The sequence below is a fragment of the Macaca thibetana genome, chromosome 20 (genome assembly GCF_024542745.1).
Source record: "Macaca thibetana thibetana isolate TM-01 chromosome 20, ASM2454274v1, whole genome shotgun sequence".
In the NCBI taxonomy this organism is placed as follows: domain Eukaryota; kingdom Metazoa; phylum Chordata; class Mammalia; order Primates; family Cercopithecidae; genus Macaca; species Macaca thibetana.
Genome location: NC_065597.1, coordinates 35698219 through 35718383, shown reverse-complemented (window position 1 = coordinate 35718383; position 20165 = coordinate 35698219). Strand labels below are relative to the sequence as shown.

Here is a 20165-nt window from a genome sequence, read left to right as displayed (position 1 = left end):
GACTGTCTTTTATTTCCTTAAGATGACGTCTTGCTCTTGTCACCAGGCTGGAGTGCAATGGTGTGATCTCAGCTCACTGCAACCTCTGCCTCCTGGGTTCAAGCAATTATCCTGCCTCAGCCTCCAGAGTAGCTGGGATTACAGGCGCCTGCCACCATGCCCAGCTAAATGTTTTTTGTATTTTTTTTAGTAGAGATGGGGTTTCACCATGTTGGCCAGGATGGTCTCAAAGTCCTGACCTCAGGTGATCCATCTGCCTTGGCCTCCCAGAGTGCTGGGATTATAGGCATGAGCCACCATACCCAGCCCATGAACCAGACTTTCAATGAAGAGCAAAGATGTATTCTTCTATGTTATTTGATTGGAGTTCCAATATCCTCTCCACCGATTTCTAAAAACCTTAATTTTTAACTGACAATTGGATAAATTCATAAATCCTTGGTTCCTCATGCTTAGAGCCACTGGTATCTCTAAGGTTATGAAAGCATCATGCTGAATTCCTCCATCCCCTCAATGACACCCTTTCAGCAAGTAATAGCAACTAATATTAGATAGTTGAGTGATTGGTAGGAAGTGAAGAATCAGGAGAACTGTTAGAGCCATACCAGAGAAAATCACAGGAAAGGCAGGAGTGCAAAGATCTAGTGGAGGCTGTGAGAAAAGGTAAATCCCTTGTTAAGCTCATCTGCCCCTTTAGTTACCACTGGCTGTCTCACTCCTGGACTTAGTGACTCCCTTAGCTATACTTTCCCAGTCCCCTGGGATGTTCCCCAATCATCCTACTCACTCACAAAGAAATATTGTCAAAATCAATTGGGTGATGATTAGGAGCCATTATCTGCCTGCTGTGCTGAAAAGGACACAGCGCTATCTGCAGAAACCTTTCATGACAGGCTAAAAAAAAAATTCCAGTATATCTAGGAGTGGTGTCACTTCTAAGTGCGAAAATCAAAGTCAATCCATAGTCTTTTCATACTATTGGCTTGTTACGTTTACAAGGTGTTATATTTCTAAAGCAAACACCATACAAAATATGAAAAATTCATGCTTGACTTAAAGGGAGGAAAAAAGTAAAGGGAATCATTTTGACAGTGGAACAGATATATTCAGATTCAAGGATTGAATAAATATATTTGTAACGTTTTCTTGCTTTGCCCTCTGGAGCTCTGGATTCTGTAGTCTCCCCAATGTCGGTCCTCCAGGTTCTCTGTCCTCGCAACTCGGATTTAGAATTATGGATAAAAGGTGCCTAAAATCCAATTTCTTGATTGAGGAAACTGAGGCCTGGAAAGTGAATTAAGTCTCCCAAAGTTGGCCAGAGACTAAAAGTCTTGTCTCTTCTTTCTGTCCAGTGTTCTTTTCACTCTGCTGCCTTTCTTGGTATTACTTCCCTTCAGTTTTGAAAATTACTTTCATTTATTATTTGTCCAAACCTATTGAAACTGAAGCTTCACAACATATTTAATAGTTGCATATTATCTACTGCCAATTTCTGGTTTTCACCTTTGAGGGAGTGGATGCTGCAAAATACGGAGAATATTCTGATAAATATGCACTACAAAGATAATCTATTCTGTTGTAAGAGCTAGGAATGATTTATTGGAATAGATATCATGGGATTGTACATTTCTTGGGTAAAGTTCATTATGATGATCAATAATATCCAACAAAGTAGAAGAAGGATTACTGAGTAAAGTAAAAGCCCACTAAAATATGAATAGCATAATTGGTGCCTGTGCTATTTAAAAAAGCAACTGAGATGAACCTTGGATCTTTGGGAAGTGGCATGATGTGGCAGAAAGAGCACTGTCTTGGAATTCAGAAAATTAAGGTGTCCATCCTGATTATTCCATTTATGAGCTATGTGATCTTAGGTAAATCACTTGAACTCCTCTAAGCTTAATTTCATTGTGCATGCAATGAAAAACAGAAATCCTGGCTATTTGAAATAGCTGTTAAAAGGATTTAATTAAATAATATATGAGAGATTATTACAATTCACAAGTCTGAGACCATATGCCTCTGCATGATGGCAGAGGACCACGTGTGTTTATTCAACAGTATATTCCCACCATCTAACATAGTGTCTGGCACATGGTAAGCATACAATAAATATGGAAGACACTCATGAATTAAATAAATGAAGATAATTATAGTAAAAATATCATTCTTATCACTATTTCTTGCTGTGGAAATGTTTATGGGGGGATAAAGCCAAGTATATGAATAGAGCAGAGGCAGGGGAGGCAAGAAAAGGAACAAAATGATTGGTATCACTTCCTTCCTAGAACAGAAGCAGAGGTTACAGAATCAAAAAAAGAATGATCAAAGTGACCAATCTCCAAATCTACCCTTCTTCTTTCATTGCCTCATTCACCCCACCTCTCAATCCCACCACTGATTTTTTTTTTTATGATTGCCTTTGGGCATCGACCTCATTAATTTCAGAGTCATGGTTAAGCCATTGCTTTCAGTGTTTTTATTAAGACCTGTATATGTCATCTTTGTAGTCATTAGAAACAATGCTGTTTTTCATTTATATTGGATGTAACTAATTCAGAGTTCTTTCCTCTTAGACCTCTCCAATGACTACAATGGCCGGGGGAAAGACAGTGGACTTCAGGGACTACTTGAGAGGAAAATCGATACAGTTCATTTCTTTTTACTTCAACTTCTAAATGATTCTAGGTAAAAGTCCTACGAGATAGGTGCCTGGTTGAAAATGTATCTCTCACTGAATTGTCCTCTTTTAGTTTTATAGATGTGCTCCATCACACACATAGGAATTTCATAAAAATGTTTTTCTCTGCCACAGAGGTCAGGGCTTTGCAGGCCTTTGGAGAATAGATAACATGCCTAAATGTCAGCTCATCTAAAGAACCATGTTATACGACTGGAACGCCTCGATCTTGGTACTTGGCAGACTTTGGGAACACCTCAAACCACATGTACTTTAGAGAATGCAGACAGGTCACAAAATTAATTCAGTCTAGTCTGGCCAAACACTCTCAACGCACTTCTAAATTTGAACTAATTGATAGCCTCTCCTCCCCCAATTATACTTATTATAGCCAATTCAATTGGTTTTAACTGGATTCACATAAAATTCACCTACTTTTTGCTTTCACAAATATAACTGACAGGAACAAACAAAAATAGTTCTATCTGTAAAAAGCAAGGCAGTAATAAGACTTTGGACCTTGAAGCTTACAGAAGACTAATGAGATAAAGTCTAAAATGTGTTTGAGCTGCATGTGTGAAAGGCTCTATGAAGATAGAAAATATGATAAATAATGCAAGTAACCTTTGTGTCAGGAAAGCTCCTGTCTTCTGGAGGATATAATAAGTATTAAATAAATATTTTACAAATATGTTCCTGCTAATCTTATCTGTCAACTCCAGCCCAGGTAGGTTGAAAAGGACTATTATTCCCATCAAAACAAGTAAGAATCTTAGTTTCTAATGAAAAGTTTTCCAAGAAAATTCCAGTTGGAACCCATGACTTTAGGTAACGCTTTCATATTAAGCCAAGCTTCCGACCTCAATTTCAGCTCTTGGTCCATTTTATTGTCAATGTGAAAGCACTAGTCCTGGCCCCCTCCAACTTTCCACTCTATTCAAGCCAAAGGCATCCCTGTGGGATTCTCTAGCTATCCTAAATTGAAAAAAAAAAAAATCACAAAGCACACCCTCTTTGGGGTTCTTGAACCATCAAAGAACACTCAACAAATTATGTTGTCAACCGTGACCACATAATGGACTTCAATAACTTAAGAGCTCAATTCAATTACCTATAAACCTTAATCTGCTCCTTCATGAAAATCCCTTCACTTAAAAGTACACGAAACCTGTATTTCTTCTTATGACATCTCTTATCCCTAAAATTATGAAGAAGAAAACTAATTTTTTCATGAAATCTACAAAATAACAAAATGGGACACAAAATTGAGCAAAAAATTTTCTGATGGGAATGTCAAAAACATCTGGCAAACACTCTTCTCACAAGCTGGCATAGGCCAATAAATCTCCCATTCGTTTGTTTAAAATCCGTATCATTTCATTTTCCAGAACCTTACTTGAAGACAAGCTATTATCTTTTAGAACTCATCTAATCTTAAGCATTTTCTAGAATAATCAAGTAAAAAAAAATCCACTAAAAAAATTAAAAAGTCTCAGAGGTGGGAAGAGCTTTGTTATATTGTCTGATTTAACTCTTGCCTACTGACTGGTGAATTTAGTTAACAAATATTGAAACTGATGACCTGTGGGCAGTGGGCCATCCTTGATCTTTGGGGTAATAAGACAACTTTGTCCCCTAAAAGGAGTTTACAGTCTACTAATGTTTTCCCAAAGTACCTGAGTACTTGGGGAGAAGGTATGAATGTAAAAATGAAGATTCCTAACCTTCGCCTCAGACTTATTGATTCAGAAATTCTAGGGATTAAACCCAGAAATCTGCTCTTTAAAAAGCATCTTGGGTAATTCTTGTGCACAACGTTTGAGAACCACCACTCTGGTAGGTCTGAGAGATGTGCACAAATATGAGTTACGGAAATGCTGAATAGAGGGCTCATCTTTTAGATACATAAAAAAATTGATCAGCACCTTCCCTCATTAATGCCAGATACAAACTGGGAAAAAAAAGAAGTCATCTATTAGCCAAAACCAGACATTCTTCTAAATCATATTCACCACTAAGTTGGATTGTGAGTTATAACGGAAACACTTAGTGCAGAAATCCAAAATTTCTAGTGACCTACCATTCTCCCTAAAATGCCTAATTCACTGCACGCATTGGCTCACGCCTATAATCCCAGCACTTTGGGAAGCTGAGGCTGGCGAATCACTTGAGGTCAGGAGTTGGAGACCAGCCTGGCCAACATGGTAAAACCCTGTCTCTACCAAAAATACAAAAAAAAAGTAGCTGGGCATGGTGGCGCTCACCTGTAATCCCAGCTACTCATGAGGCTGGGGCATGAGAGTCACTTGAACCTGGGAGGCAGAAGTTCCTGTGAGCCAAGATTGCACCACTGCACTCCAGTCTGGGCAACAGAGTGGCACTCCATCTCAAATAATAATAATAATAATAATAATAATAATAATAATAATAGTAGTAGTAATAATAATAATAAAATGACTAATTCACCGGATATTTAGTTTCATTTAGGTTATGAACCACATATTTTCGCCTATTTTCTTCCCGTTAGAGTAGTATTCATAAGGAAGAGTAATTTTCATAGTTTTTATACCCTTTGACAGAAATACAAAAAAACTAGTAAACATAAAAAAAAAGTTGAATTTATAAACATGTGAGATATCTGGGCTTTAAGAAAGTAAGTTCTTAGAATTAACTGGCACATATGGATTCTGTATAAGACCAACACTTTGTACACAGAAAAATCACCTGGGGAGTAGCTATCAATGCAAATGGCTGAAGAGTCTGAGTTAGTAAAAGTAAGATGGATAACTGAATTTTTAACAAGCACCCCAGCTAACTCTAATGTAAACTGTTTTGAGAAAACATTCCAGAACTTTCAAGATTTCAAGATTCCAAGCTCGTGACATCCCAACCTGTCTTCATGTCTAAATCAATATATTAAACATAGTAGAGTGCCAGTGCATACATATTTAAATAATCAAAGTAATTTTATATTTAAGTAAAGTATTAAAAGGGAACAAATAGGGGAATTCAGTTTACCTAATCAGAGCCCACATTCTGTAAGTCAGAACTGGGGAATCTCATTGATATAATGAATTGCCCTCGAGATCTAGGAGTTACAAGCAGTAAAAGAGCAACTTAATGTAGGTTCTGCTGTTGTTCATTTTAGAGAGTATATAAAATACTCTAATTACCTATTTTTAAAATAAAAAATATGCTGAATGGTATATGTGTGCAGCAAAGGGAATGGCTGAGGTTGGAGGGAGAGTTATTCTCTGGACATCAGCAATAATCCGAGAAATAAAATTCTGAGGATCATATAAAACCAAATGGAATCTGTCTTTGGTCTAAGCATCTCCCGCTGCTGATGTTAGGATAGTAATTTCCTCATTCCCACTGGAATTAATTGTGAACAATTAAACACTTGTGGTATTATCTAATTACTAATACTTCACAGAGAACTGAGAGATTCTTATCCTCATGTCCTCTGGGGAAACCTGAATATGAGTGGGTTCTGGGGTTGTACGCTTTCTGTAAGTCAAGGAAGCACACTTTATATGTATATATAGCATGCTGTTTCTCAGATAGTCCACAAACATGTGAAATGAGCACTGGCTTACTACTTACAGGTAGTAGTAAGAAGAATAACTGTTCGTGACCCTAAACAGTTAGCGGCTCAGCTTCTTCAGCTATAAAATGGGTACCCAGGTTGATCTGTATTCATGGTCCAGGTTCTTTGCACTCAGACATGATGCTTCCCACGCCATGTGCTTAACTGAGGTTTATGTGGGAGGATCACATGAGATAATTTTTGTAAAAGTGCTCTGTAAGCTGTAAAGCACTATACAGATGAAGCGGATTATTATTAGTCTTTTACGAAGCCCAGCGATAAAGATGCAAAGTGACCCAGAAAAAGAAAACTGAGTAGACAAACCTGAAATACAACATCTATAGCCCCTAGAACAGTTACCCTGTACGTGGTAGGTAGGTGCTTAATAAGTAAAGAAAAACACAAAACAGGTTTGTGCCTCCATCATACTAGCTCTGATACCAAGAAGAAATAAATACACCTAAGGTCAATGATAGTTTCATTTAACCATACAAACCCGAATAATCCAAGAGCCTAAGATTTTAAATTAAAAATTACTTCAAAGAAAGAGCACGGAAACGTGAAATGTGACCCAGCATTCGAAATGAAATAGTTATATTCTTACCTCTTCAGTCTTTCCAATGCAGTCTTGCAGGGATACAGGACCTGGGTGAGGATGTAGAGTGCTTTCCTGCACCTGGTAGATCTACATAACTGTTCCTAGCAACCTCTTGAGGAAATAACACATTCTATAGAATGTTGGGTACCTAAGCTCTCTGTTTTGGATTTGAAAGGCTGCGTTTTAGTTAAGCCAAACCAGATTTATCCCCTAACATTCCCCAAAAAACACGCACAGAAAAGAAGAATGAGGGGGGCGGGTAGATAGAGAAGCAGTTATTCACTTTAGAAAACAATTCTCTATAGGATTCCTTTGTCAGTTTCCTAGACTATGTAAAATGTGATTCAAATTAAAATATTTAAATCACATACCCACAACTTGACATAGGCAGCTATTTGTAAAATGAGGCAAACCCACACTGGGAAATACCAAATTAAAAAAAAAAAAAAAAAATCAGGGGAAAAAATATTTTCTTCTGGGTGGCCCTAAACTGCCTTCTTTTTCCCCATTGCAAATGTATTTTTATGCTGGGTTACATTTCCAAAACAGAAGTGTTTTTTTTTCTATGGTTGAAATGAAACAAACAAGTTTGCTTTCAGAGCCACAGAAATGCCCAACTGTTAGGAAAAAAAAAAAAAAAACGTTTTCCACTGGCCGCTTGCCTCTCTTATCCCCATGCAACCTTGCCTATTGGCCCCTTTCCCTAGGAGAGCCCCTGGGGCTGTCTGATGGAACTGATTGTAAAACTATTTTGTGCAGTAAAAAATTTGTTTCTTCAAAATCTGAGACCACCCAGAACATGCCCAATCTTTGGCAAATATCGACTGGTTTTCTCAGTATTTGACTAGCTGTACACCGAGTAACTGACCCGGGTTTCTGGGTTTTTTTAGAAGAAATGAGGGGAAAATGTTTCAGAAGATGAAAAAAGGAAGAAAATCTCTCATCCAAGAATCTATTCAAAATTCATTTTGTGTGTTTCGAAGGGGGAGGACAAGAGAATTTAGTGCAAAGACGGCCTCCACCAAGCTAAACCGTCCAACATTTGCAAAAGCTTTTAAAATAAACTGCTCAGGGATCAGGGGTTTGCTGGAAACTCCCAGTCGCTTGAAGCCCTGTCCCTCCGCTCAGGGCACCCAGGCCTCCCCAAGGGTGGGCACCCCTCCTGCACGGAGAGCGGCGGCTGGGATCTCGGAGCAGGGTCGGCGATGGCCCTGGAGGCAGCGGCTCCCGGAGAAAAGGCCCTGGCTTTTCTCCGCCCGCTCCGTTCCTCTCCTTACAGCCTCGGCTCCCACATACTAAGTGCTCAATAAATGTGGACACAGGAAGCGAAAAGGCCGAATCTGTCCTCATGCCCCCAAGGCGAATTCTGGGGCGGGAGGGTTTATTCCGACCCACTACCACATCGCGTTTCCTGAGGTAACCCGGCCTCGGCTCTGCGGCCCCAGCGGCTGCAGAGCCACTGACAAGGCGGGCTCGGGCGACAAGATGGAGAGCCGGCCGGAGAGGGACAGAGGCCGCGCTGGCAGCGAGCTGGGGGGCCCACCTGACCGCCGTGCCGGCAGCCCGGTCCCGCGCTCCCATTGACAAGGAGGTCCGCGCCGCCGGCGCTTGGGGCGGGGGCGGGGGCGGAGGCGGGGTGGGACGCCCCGGCGCGCGCCCGGCCCCACGCCCCGCCCCCGCCAGCCCCGCACGCGCCCACCCGGGGGAGCCGCTGGCTGGGAGGGCTCTGTGGGGAGGGGCAGGCCGCTCCGCGAGCGCGTGTGCGCGCCGCCGACGGCTGACGCGAACCCCGGCGCGCGCCTCCCCCGCCCCGCGCCTTTCCCGTCCCGGGGGCCCGGCGCGCGGCCCTGCTGACGTCAGCGGGCGGCCCGCGGAGCCGGGTGCGCAGAGCCGCTGGCGCACTCGCGCGCTGCACTCGCCTCCTCTCCCCGCCCGGTCCCTGGCGCGCGCGCGCTCGTTCGCTCTCCCATTTTTTTCCCCTCCCTCCCTGCCTCTCTCTCTCTCCCTCTCCCTCGAGCTCCCGGCTGGTCGCGGCTCCCTGGCGCTCTCCCTCTCTCTCCGGTAGGCTCACCGAGCGATGCGAGCTCTGGGAGACAGCGACGCCGCCTCCCGCTAGAGACCTGCCCCCCGGCCCGGCCCCCTGCCCGGCCCTGCCCTGCGCGCGGGGGTCGGCGAAGGCGCCGCGGACGCACCGACGGCTGAAGAGCGGCGATGCACATGCACTAGCAGCACCCCCTAACTCACTCCCTCCACATCCCGCGCCGCCGCCGCCGCCTCCTCCACCTCCTCCTCCTCCGCCGCCGCCTCCTCCTCCTCCGGCAGCCGCGGCAGCAGGACCCACCCTGCCCCCCACCCCACCCTCCGTCGGCTCCGGCTGCGGCTCCAGCCTCGACTATTATTTTATTTATTTTGGGTCGTGCACAAGCCTCAGTGCCTGCAGCCCGCGCCTCCTCGGCCCGCGGGCGCCTCCTCCCTCGGCTGCGGAGCCCCAGACCCCGGCCACACTCGGTTCGACAACCCCAGACCCCCGCCAGCTGCCGCGAGTCTCCGCTGCTGGAATCTTGTTAGCGGCTGGCTTTTTGGGGGGTTCTGGTTTCCCGACATTTTTGTTTCCAGCCCAGGAGAGGATATCGTGATTTTCCCCCCTTGAGCCCAGGCTCTGCTCTCTGGGGGGGTGGGGGGCGCTCCGAGCCGGGGAGCCGTGCCAGCCGAGTCGTGCGGGCTGTGGCAGGGAAGGGGCCACCATGGGATGTACTCTGAGCGCAGAGGAGAGAGCCGCCCTCGAGCGGAGCAAGGCGATTGAGAAAAACCTCAAAGAGGATGGCATCAGCGCCGCCAAAGACGTGAAATTACTCCTGCTGGGTAAGGACCGCCGCTGCTACCCCCATCCCCCGACCCCGGCCACTCCGCACCCCCTGCCGCCAGCTCCCCCACCCCACCCGCGCCCGGGAGACCTGGTCCCCAAGTTGGCACCACCATGTGCCCAGGATCGCCCACCCCCTCGCATGCCTTAGTCCCCCCTCCCCCTGTTCCCTTAAGCTGACACTCACCAGTTTTTCCCCACTGTCTGTGTCCCAACAGGGGCTGGAGAATCAGGAAAAAGCACCATTGTGAAGCAGATGAAGTAAGTCCCTGTGGCACTGGGATTTGTACTTTTAATAAGAGTAATTTTTAAAATCGTTTTTATTACCTTGCTTACTCCACATTGCTCTCCAGGCCTGTTTTTTAATTCGTGCACACACACACATACACACACACACCCCTATATTTGACTCCCCTCCCCCACTCCCTACGTTGGTTCTGGGTCCTCCACCCCAACTCCTGGGTGGGTGTTTTTTGGGAGGGGGAAGGGGAGCGCCTGTAGTTGTATGAATGACAGTGTCCGCCATATTGATCAGAACATCACATTATTGGCATGATTATGATCATTACTCTTGCTTGTGGAATATTTTTTGTGTCTCACTGCCTCCATTTCTGTCTGTGTCTCTGTTTCATTCTGTCTCTATTTCTCTCTCCTCTTCCCTCCATACCTCCGTATCCCCCGAGGTCCGTAATCCCACTTCCCCTGCTCTTCTCCTGGGGCAGTGATTTTGAACTTGGCTAACATGGAGGGGACCCAGCCCTAGACTGGGGTGGAGGATCAAGCGTCTGCTGTTCATGCATTTGGTGCTGAATTGGAGGCTGTGGTTTCTACATACCCTCGCACCCCCCCGCCCCGGCCCCAGAAAAAGAGGGCCAGGGTTAGGGGAGGGGTCGTGTGCTAGGGGAAGAAGTGGGTTTCCAAGCGTACGTGACGGGCACAGTTTTATCCAAGGTAGAGGTGGAAGGGGGAGGGAAGCTGCCTGTGAGGCTGAATGTCCGCCCCTTACTGCTCCCAGCTCCTCTCCTCCCCACCCTCCCAGCATTGCTGTCCTGACACCCGCAGTTTTCGTTCGCTCCGTGGCCTTTATCAATGTATTTTTTTACACTCTGCATAGGCCGTGTTCCATGTAATCTACCCACAATGCGGATTTCAGGCCCCACTTGCCGCCGCCCCCTTCTGCCTTAGCTATCAGTTTCCCCTCCTAATTAACTGGGGGTGGATTTGAGTGATGGTTGAAAATTAAAACAAAATGGGATATTCCTTCCCTTCCACACTTTCTCAATAAGGAGCCTTGCCCCTCCTTTCCACTTGCAGGCTCGCTTCTTGCGCTATCCACTCGGCAGTTCCTGGTGAGCCCACAGGCAGCTTTGCTTGGGGAGGGGGTGGCCGGCAGCGAAGGGGTGTGCGCCCTCCGGGCCTCCAACTTCCGTTGGCCTGTCAGTTCGAGACGGAGAGTTCGTTAAGACCGTTTAGCGAAGATTCCACGTCGCTTTGCTGTGACACCTTCGTGCACACATAGTTCCTAATTAGGGGTTGCTGTGCAGTAAACAAAAATGATTATTTTTCAACTTGACAGAATAGCCGAAGTGATTGCATCGCGTAGGGAAACAATGGAAAATAAAAACCCCTTTCGTGGGAAGGTGGGAATGGGAGTGGGAGACGAAGCACGCTTGCGGTTTCAGAACCAAGATGCAGAAAATCTTGCATGTGTAACAGGCATGACAAGCGGGTTCTAGGCGGCGCCATGATGGTAGGGAGTAGCGACTCGGAGACAATTTTCCCATCTGCTTGACATATTCTTATTTTTGTTCGAGAGCTCCCTGGGGCTTTCTTCGCAGAGGCCCCCTCGGCTCGCCGCACCCTTCTGAGCCAAGGGTAATTTAGCTTGGGGCTTCTCTTGAGCTTGTGCAACCCAAATTGATGGGGAGGCGGGGCCTCGGGAATTGCTCTTTGCAACAAGGTGCATGTTGCATCTGTCTGGAGCCCTTGCAGATCTGTAAATGCAAGCCACGCCACCCCTTTCTCTCGAGGGGGGACGTTTTAAAACTTCAGAAGTCTGTAATCAGCAGTGGCTGACTCAGAGCCCGGTAGAAGCCCCAGCCACCTGAGCTGGATGAGGTTTCAGGCGTTGCAAGTGGTGGACAGCGCCCAGCCGAGGCCGGAAAAGTCGATGGGGCTCAGTTCGGCGATGCTCGGCTAGGCTCGGTGCGGTCTGGGCGCGGGGCTCGAAGGGAGTCGGCGGTGTTCGGAGCCGAGTCGGTGTCCTGGCGGAGAGAGACGAGCCGCTTCGGAGGGAGTCGAACGCATTCGGAAATGCTCGGGGGAGGGGAGGACGCAGGAGGGGAGGAAGGAGGGGAACAGGCCAGAGTCTGCAAATTAACTTTGCATCCGCCAAAGCAACTGCCTTCGCTAAACATGCCCCATAAATTAGGTTGATTTAATGAGAAGTTTAAAAATATATACTGAATCCCCCAAAGGGGTGCCTTGCCTTTTTTTATTCAAAGAGAGCTGAGCGCTCTGAGGAAATAGGTGTGCCACTTTAGGATGAAAATTCCTGATTATGTACTGGGCAGGAAATCTTAAATGAAGGCTGGATGTAGACTTCCCCAGGAAAGTCCTATGTGTCTTGCATTTGGTTACACAGAGGAGGGGGGAAAATGAAGTGAGTGATGTTTGAGATTGTTAAATCAGAAGTCAGAGCATTTCTTCTTTTTCCCTTTACTTCTTTTTTTTTTTTTTTTTTTTTTTTTTTTTTTTTTTTTTTCACCCTTACAGGACACCTTTTTCAAGAAAAATGTCAGGAAAAACAGATTTTGTAGGTAAAACAATTTTTTTAAAAGCACAATACACCAGCTCTCTTTAGGAAGTAGGGTAGGTCTGTTCAAAAGGTCCATCACAAAGGTTTCTGGTCCCTGTTTGGCACAAGGGACCCTGGCGTCCTGTCCTCCTGAAGCATTCATGAATGGCAGCTTTCCCTGTGAGCCCTCCAGCTTGGCTTGAAATACATCAGATCAGGGCCTTGTGCCAAGCTGAATACAGGACTTGTTTTATTAACCACAAAATGTGGGATTGGTGTCACTGTATCCTAGTAACAATTTTTTTTGAGTCCTCCCTTGCAGATATGGTTTTTGAGATGGCCACTTGACTGAGAGTCACTTTAAGTCAGAAGAATTCTGTGGATGGGGCCAGGCCCGAAAATCTAGGTGGCATTTATAGAAAGCAGTTTCCAACTTCCTTGTGCAGTACGATTGGTGACCAACCTATCAGGCCATATGTACTGGTTAATTAGGAAGCTGTGTTGTTTCACCTGGACAGATGACATTCAACAGAGAGCCTTCTTTAGGTTATACCCTATGATAACCCAATGATTTCCTAATGGGGGGCTGTAGTCTTAAGAGCTCAGCACATTGGATAGAGAGGAAGAATATGGATATTCAGACATCACTGAATAAAACTTCTTTTATTTAGCATTTCCAGAAGAGTAAAGAGTCATTCCATTGAGCCTGTGTTCTCATCCTTGTTGTGGTGTGCTAATTAGAAGAAACAGGCTTCTGTATATTCCTATAGTAACTGAGGTTAAATGATAAAGGACCGGCTGGCAGTTGCTATTTAGAACAAAGGGGTAACATCTTCATCAGCCTAGGAACATTGCAGAGATACTGACATAAAGTTCTTCTGCTTGATACGTGTTGTAAGGGGAAACGTGCATCTGCTTAAGAGATACCACAGTTTTAGAGTGTCATTTGAAAAGCCTGATTCTCAGTACTTATATTAAAATTTTTATTTGAACAATAGTGTTTTGGGGTTTTTTCCCCCTTGTGTGTGTGACTGTGAATTCGTGTGAGGGAGCTCTGTCAGACAATCCAAAACATTTCAGTACTGAGAAATAAACTGATAATTGAGATAGCACAAATGTAATTTTATACATACCATGTGTGAGTAACCAGTGACTCTTTTTTTGCATGGCATTTTAAATAATTTTGCTTGTTAGGGGGTCGTGACCTCACCTGTGATACAGCCTCATCATTTTATAGTCAATCAATAAGACTCTGAGTTATTCAGACTAATCAGAAATTTTTTAAAGAACTGTCAATTTTATGTAATTACCAAACCCTTACAAAGAAATTCCTTAATGAGTTGTAATTTTATGAGGTATAGAATTGACAGAATATCACTTTAAGTGATTTCCCAGTTCTGAACAAATAGTGACACCCACTTGGACCATGTACCTGGTGAAAATGTAAAATGAACTGTGGAGTTGCTCTGGGAGCTACAATTTGCCCTCATTCGAGGTGTTGAGTTTTCTGTAATGTTGAGTTCAGGCTATCTGTCTCTGGAGCATTAAGTGGAATTTTTAGAAAGGGAGTTCAAAGGTGGCCATGAGGCATTGCATGCTAGCTGCTAGTCTTTGCCAAAACGGGCACCATAAAAATCGAGCACTTTGGTTGTGCGTTCATTCCCACAGTACCTGCTTAGTGCCATTTTAAAACAAATTTAAGAATTTGCCTGATGAAGACGTCACTGCTCATACAAATATTCCAGCCTGACAAGTGGGATGTGATTCAGAGAACAGACCCTATCCTGTCAGGAAAGGCTGTCTTAAAAGGTCACCTGTCACCAAAAAGCTGATGGTTTTTTCCTCCCAGCTGACCCTGACTTTGTAATTAGGGTATCTACTGTTTGGTATGGGTTCAGGGCAAGCTTACATCCTTCACTTGATCTTAGCCAAAAGGCTGAGAAGTGGTCAAGCTTGCATTCTTTCAGCACAGTGCTCTTCAGCACCTACTAAATGACAGGCATTAGGCATTAATGGAGGTGAATAGCAACCTGCAGCCATTACTCCATGAAAGTGCAGCCGTCTAAAAGGACATTTCCCACACTTGCCTGCAGGGTCGCACGTTGGGGTAGTATTCCACTGAGAACCACTCTTCTAGATTTGTAGACTTGTTATTTCTGCAGTCATCTCGATGGCTGCTTTGCCTCCCTCCCTTCCTCCCATCTCTATGTTTATTCAAATGGGTGCACCTTGCTCTCCGGAGACAGCAAGAGCGTGAACGGAATGTCAGATCAAGTAGCAGATGAGTTCTCTTTTCCTGATGGATGGTGCTGTCTCCCTCCTTACTGTGCACTGAGCTGTAAATACCAGCAGACCTTCCTGCCAGAAGAGTGGCAAACGGTCCACCTGATCTCCTCGGGAGTCAGTTGTGGAATTCTTGAGCCTCAGTTACCTATTGGATTCTAAAGTAGAACCTATATGCTTGTTGGAAAGGGTTGTTTCCAATTAGATGAAATGGGTGAAGCTTCATGAGAATCAACATGGCTGGAAAAGAATGCAGAATGTCTGTTCTATGTGCGAACAGGGCTGGATTAGATTTACGATGCTCAGAGTGGGAGTGTGTCTTGTTTCTTTTAACACATGGAACTCCCAGATTTTATTGTGCTTCTTCACATGCCACATCTGCTAAAGATAGGACAAGATCACTCATGTTTTTCAGCTACTCACAATACCCTATCTCCGTTAACACTGGAGATTTAATATGAGTAGAATGAGGCCCTATTTTTCCGATATGTGCTCAGCCCATCTGGATACTGGGACTCAACTCGCTGCCTCCCAGAGTGTTTTCATTGTCATTTCTTATGGAGCCAGACAGACCATTATCACCAGAATACATCTTGATCTGAAAGACAACAGAAAAACTGGTGAAGGGGTGATTCCAAACTGAAAAAAAAAAACAAAAACCAAAAACAAAAGCAAAAAAACCCAAAAACACATTTTGGAAAGAGTTACCCTCAGAATTGACACTAATAGAGAAAACTTTTGATTCTGAAGAAAGAAAAAGTGTGCCTGTTTGTACATACCCACAGACTTGTGGGTTTACAAGTGGCATATGCTATGAGAACAGCACTCACCTCACTTTCTTACTGATTGCATCATCATAAAAAGCTTGAAGATCTCAAATGAACTCCATCCTAAGAATTTCTTCAAATCTGTGTCACATTCTTATTTTCTTCCATCCCTGTCATTCACACACAGTACTGGTAGAAAGGAATCTGTCCAACAGATCTGTGATTAGCACTGGGGGGAAGGAGAGGAGAGAGCAGTGGCCTGTTCACTGATTCAGAGAAATAGGTAGTTTCTTGTGTTTAGAGAATCAGTTTAGCATGCTTCTCTAAAATTGAGAGGTGGTTAACAGCATAGACTTTGCAAACAGGCTGCCTGGCTTCAAATCTTGGCTCTACTGATAACTAAATATGTGACCTTAGACAAGGCACATAACATTTGGTGCTTCAGTTTCCTTACTGTAAAATGGGACTGATAATGAAAATAATAGGATTGTGGTGAGCATGAAATGAGTTAAAATATGAAATGATGAAATGTGCTTTGAGTAGTGTCTAGAATGTGGAAATCATTATAAAAATGTTAGCTCTAGTTTTTATTCCTTTGATTAGTGGGTGTTCCCTTCCCATATGGAGTTCTCTTGTCAAGTAAGTATGTGGGACTTAGCCGCCCTGAGAAGCAGAAGCGGGGTGCTGTGGTTCATGCTCATGGCTTCTTCCCCTTGCCTGCTCTGCAGCACCAGTTATATAACAAACTGTGTTGTCATAACTAATGTGACATTTTTGATGGCACAGCTGCTTCAGCCCAGGAGGCTGGGGTGACATTTCAAAGGGTAGGAAAGAGCACTGAACGAGGAGTCCAGGTCAGTAGCTCTGCCTCTGCGCCTCCGAAGGCTCAGTTTTCTGAAAGAGTTGGACCAGGGATACCCCAAACTCCTTTCCTGTTGTCAACAGTTTATGAAATTGGGAATTCCCTTCGTTTTCAGGGTCTTGATGTTCTCAATATTAAAGCATGAGTTATGGTTTTATCCCGTGGGGGTGTAGGGTATCCATGAAAGTTCTTTTAAGACTAAGTTAATTGCGGAATAGCATCCTCAGCCACGAAGCTTTGTCAGCCAGGAAATTTGTAGTTCTGAGAGTCAATTTGAGAAAAACACCTCTAACCAAACTTTTCATGCAGACATGGTTCTTAAACCAAAGAGGAGGATCTGAAAATATCTCATTAGTAAGAAACAGGATGTTTCTGGGAGGAGAGAGCCAGTAACATTACAAGAGAAGTGGTTTTTCCGTGGCTTCCAGGATGCCCAGAAGTGGAGACAGCCCTAGCATTCACCAGGGTTGGCTGCATATGAAGAAACTTGCCTGGGTTAAGGTGCCTAAAACCTAGGGAGCAGTGAGATTTGCAGACTAGTAAAAGGGGAGGATCAGGAGAACTGTATTTTAATTTTGATTCACTCTCTCATTTAACTTTGGGCAGATCACTTGGCCACCCTGGGCCTCAATTTGCTCATCTGTTAATTGGGATACGGGTTTTCACTGTAGAATTTCTCAGGGCTCTTTCAGGTTTCCAGCTCTAAGATGCAGTAAATGCAAAGAGAAACTTAGAAGCCTGAAAGGTGGTGGGGAATAGTGGGAGTATTTACCACCCACAGCTTTTATCTGCTGAGCCATCTTTAGTTCTAATTTTCTTTACAGAGAAGAGGAAAAACATTGTGCTTTTCATAGCACCAAAAAATTAAAGTAAAATAAAATCCTGCAAGGCTAATAGTTGGTGCCCTGAATTTGGTCCCCCCACTCTCTTGATTTGTCAGCCATCCTAGAAGCAAGTAGAATGGAGAAAAGAGAAAGGGAGACTAATACATAAGGCTAGGATTTCATAGCTAACAATTTACCTTGGATTCTCTGCCTGTGTCTTAGCCAACAGATAGGTTTTCTGTAGAATATTGTTACTTATGAGAATAGCTTGTCCGTGCTTTAAAATTGTTCCTGGGGTCACCTGAAGCAAGGATGTTACTTATTTTTGCTCATAGTACAGCAGCATGCCCAATGCCTGGCACAAAGGAGGTCTTAATAAATGTTAGTTAAAGAAAAGGAAGAATATGAGGTATACGAGGAATGAACCTTATTATTCTCCATAAACCAAAATAATCACATTGAAAGCTTTTGGTGGCCATGGAAAGTGTTCATCATTTTCAGTCTATTATATTCATTTGTTTGTCAACATGTGAGCAAATATAGTCATCAATTCCATTTTACAGATGAGGAAGTGAGGTTCAAAGAAGTAAGGTGGCTTGCTCAAGGCCACACAGCTTAGTAGGTGACAGGGTTGCATTCAGACAATGATTTGTCTAATTCCAAAGCCTGTGTTCTTTTCATTGTAACTCCACACCCTTCTTACTAGACCACCACCAGTATGGGCAGTAGAGACCTGGCAGTCTAGGACTTCACACCCAGATGTTGATGGTGCCAGCCGTGGTTGAGGTCAGTGGCTGAGAGAATAGAAAGTGCCTAATTGGTGCTGAGTTCCTTCTGGTGGTGGTAGTAATGGTCATCATATATCACATTGATTTGGATACCAGATTATTCCCTAGCAACCATCTGGACGGGACTTAAAGTAATTTTCCATTACTGCCTCAAAAATAGGGGCCATTTTCAGATTGTAACAGAGATAAGGCTCTGGCTTTGGTGGAGGCAGGTGTCTTGGAGAACTGTGGAAAGACAGGATGATAGGAGATCCATCCATCTGTCCATCCATAAGCATTTATGATTGCCTACTTTGTGGGTAGCATACACACAGTGTCATGGAAGTACAGAGGAACACCTCAGTCCTTGTCCTGAAGGAACTCATGGTCTGGAGGGAGCTACATGTAAAAGAGTCTTGCACTTCAGGGTAGGAAGGGCCATGATGTCTGTATGCACAGTGTGCTGTGGTAAAACAGAAGGCACCTTCTCTAGGCAGGCAGTTCAAGGAAGACAGCCAAGAGAAAATGGCATGAGAACTGAGCCTTTAAAACAAGTGGTAGTTCAGCAGGTCGAAAAAAAGGAATGACAGGCAGAGGGACTGGCATGTGTAAAGGCATTAAGATGTCACCACATGGAACATGCTAGAAGTGTAAAATAGTTTGATTTGACTAGAACAAAATATGTAAAAGGAGTGTTGAGAAATGAGGAATGAAAGATGGGACAGAAACCAGATCATGAAAGGCCTTATCTATTGTGCTAAGGACTTTGGATTTTATTCTGAAGATAATGAGATGCCACCTGACGGCTGTCATTAGATCACCTGTGTAGACTGGAGAGGATCAGCTCTGGAGGTTGGGAGACCAGATGGAAAGTTACTTCTGTGACCCATTTGGGAAAAAGATTAAGAACTAAGTTAAAGCAGTGGTAGTGTGGGTGGGGAAAGGAAACAGATTCAAGAGATATTTGGGCAGTGGAGTAATTGAATTTATTTGTTGATCAGTTGGAAGAGCATTGAGAAGGAGATAAATTTTAATGAGTATAGACAAAAATGATTCCAGGATTCCTGGTTTGGGCTACTGGTAGATGGTAGTACCATTCCCTGAGATGGAAAAATGCAGGAGGAAGAGAGAAAACTTGGGGAGAAAAGTGATGACTACATTTGGTCATGTTGGTGATTCTTGTGGATCATCCGAGTGGAGATCCTGATGGTGGTTTAGATAGGACACACCTGGGGAGAGGGGTCAATTTGAAATTCTGTGGTCTTTTTGAGTGGTGAGAGCCATAGAAGTTGGTAACCTTAGTAGGCTGAGTGAGAAGGAGAGAGAAGGCAGGGATGTGTGTCCCATCACAGACATGTTCCAGCTCCAGGAAATGAGAATAATTTAGGAAGAGGAACCTGTGAGGGAAAATGAGAAGAGGTGATCTGAGAGATGAAAAAGAAAACCCAAGGCAAAGTAGCATCATGAAAGCCAAGGAAGAGAAGACTTTCAAGGGCAGGAAGTGGTTAGTTGAGTCAGATATTGCAGTAGACAGATAAGATGAAGATTGGCAGGTGTCCATTGAATCTGGCAAGTTGTTGGTGACCTTGGCAAGAGCAGTTTCAATAGACTGGTGGGAGAAAAGCCAAATTGCAGTGGAGTTAAGAAATGTATGGGATTGAGGAAATCCATGGAGGACCTCTCTCCCGGCCCAAAAGAAACGTGGGCTACAGAAAAAAAAGGGGTGAGAGGTAGGGAGGGAGAGAGCAAGTGTGGGGTCCTGGGAGGGCTTTGCTTTTATAGTTCATTTGGCTAACATGGGAGTAGTTGGATCCATTGAGAAGTTGTCCAGAGCCCTGATGAATTCCATCAATTCCATTTTACAGATGAATGGAAAAGTTGAAGGTATAGGAAGGAGGAAGTGGTAGAAGGAACACAAGCCCTTAGGGGATGGGTAGCTTGATCTTGACATGAATGTGCATCTCCTTCCCTAAGACAGACAGGAGGGCAGTAAGGATGGGAAGTTTGTAGAGAAATTCTAGGGTATAATGATGAGGACAGGAAGTTGAGCTCAGGAGAGATGACCCCTAGTGTCTAGTTGAATGAACATGAGAAGAAGAGAGTATATCAGAGAAGTCCTCCCCATTTTGAACCTG

At 44.3% G+C, this 20165-nt stretch overlaps 3 protein-coding genes and 1 long non-coding RNA gene across 14 annotated transcripts in view; 3 read left to right on the top strand and 1 right to left on the bottom strand.

The window, feature by feature from the left end:
- LOC126943937 (uncharacterized) overlaps window positions 1-8461 on the bottom strand; it is a 198248-nt gene extending 189787 nt beyond the window's left edge. For all 3 annotated transcript variants that reach the window (XR_007721889.1, XR_007721891.1, XR_007721890.1), the window contains exon 1: window positions 6874-8461. This is a non-coding gene — a long non-coding RNA (uncharacterized LOC126943937). The remainder of the gene's footprint in view (window positions 1-6873) is intronic.
- The window catches only part of LOC126943900 (metallothionein-2), an 894508-nt gene that overhangs the window by 458397 nt on the left and 415946 nt on the right, over window positions 1-20165 (top strand). The gene's annotated exons all lie outside the window — the stretch shown is intronic.
- MT3 (metallothionein 3) overlaps window positions 1-20165 on the top strand; it is an 892117-nt gene that overhangs the window by 477142 nt on the left and 394810 nt on the right. The gene's annotated exons all lie outside the window — the stretch shown is intronic.
- The window catches only part of GNAO1 (G protein subunit alpha o1), a 166469-nt gene continuing 154964 nt past the window's right edge, over window positions 8661-20165 (top strand). For both annotated transcript variants that reach the window (XM_050773044.1, XM_050773045.1), the window contains exons 1-2: window positions 8661-9729; window positions 9949-9991. In XM_050773044.1, coding sequence (XP_050629001.1) covers window positions 9612-9729; window positions 9949-9991 — 161 coding nt within the window. In that variant the 5' untranslated portion in view covers window positions 8661-9611. The remainder of the gene's footprint in view (window positions 9730-9948; window positions 9992-20165) is intronic.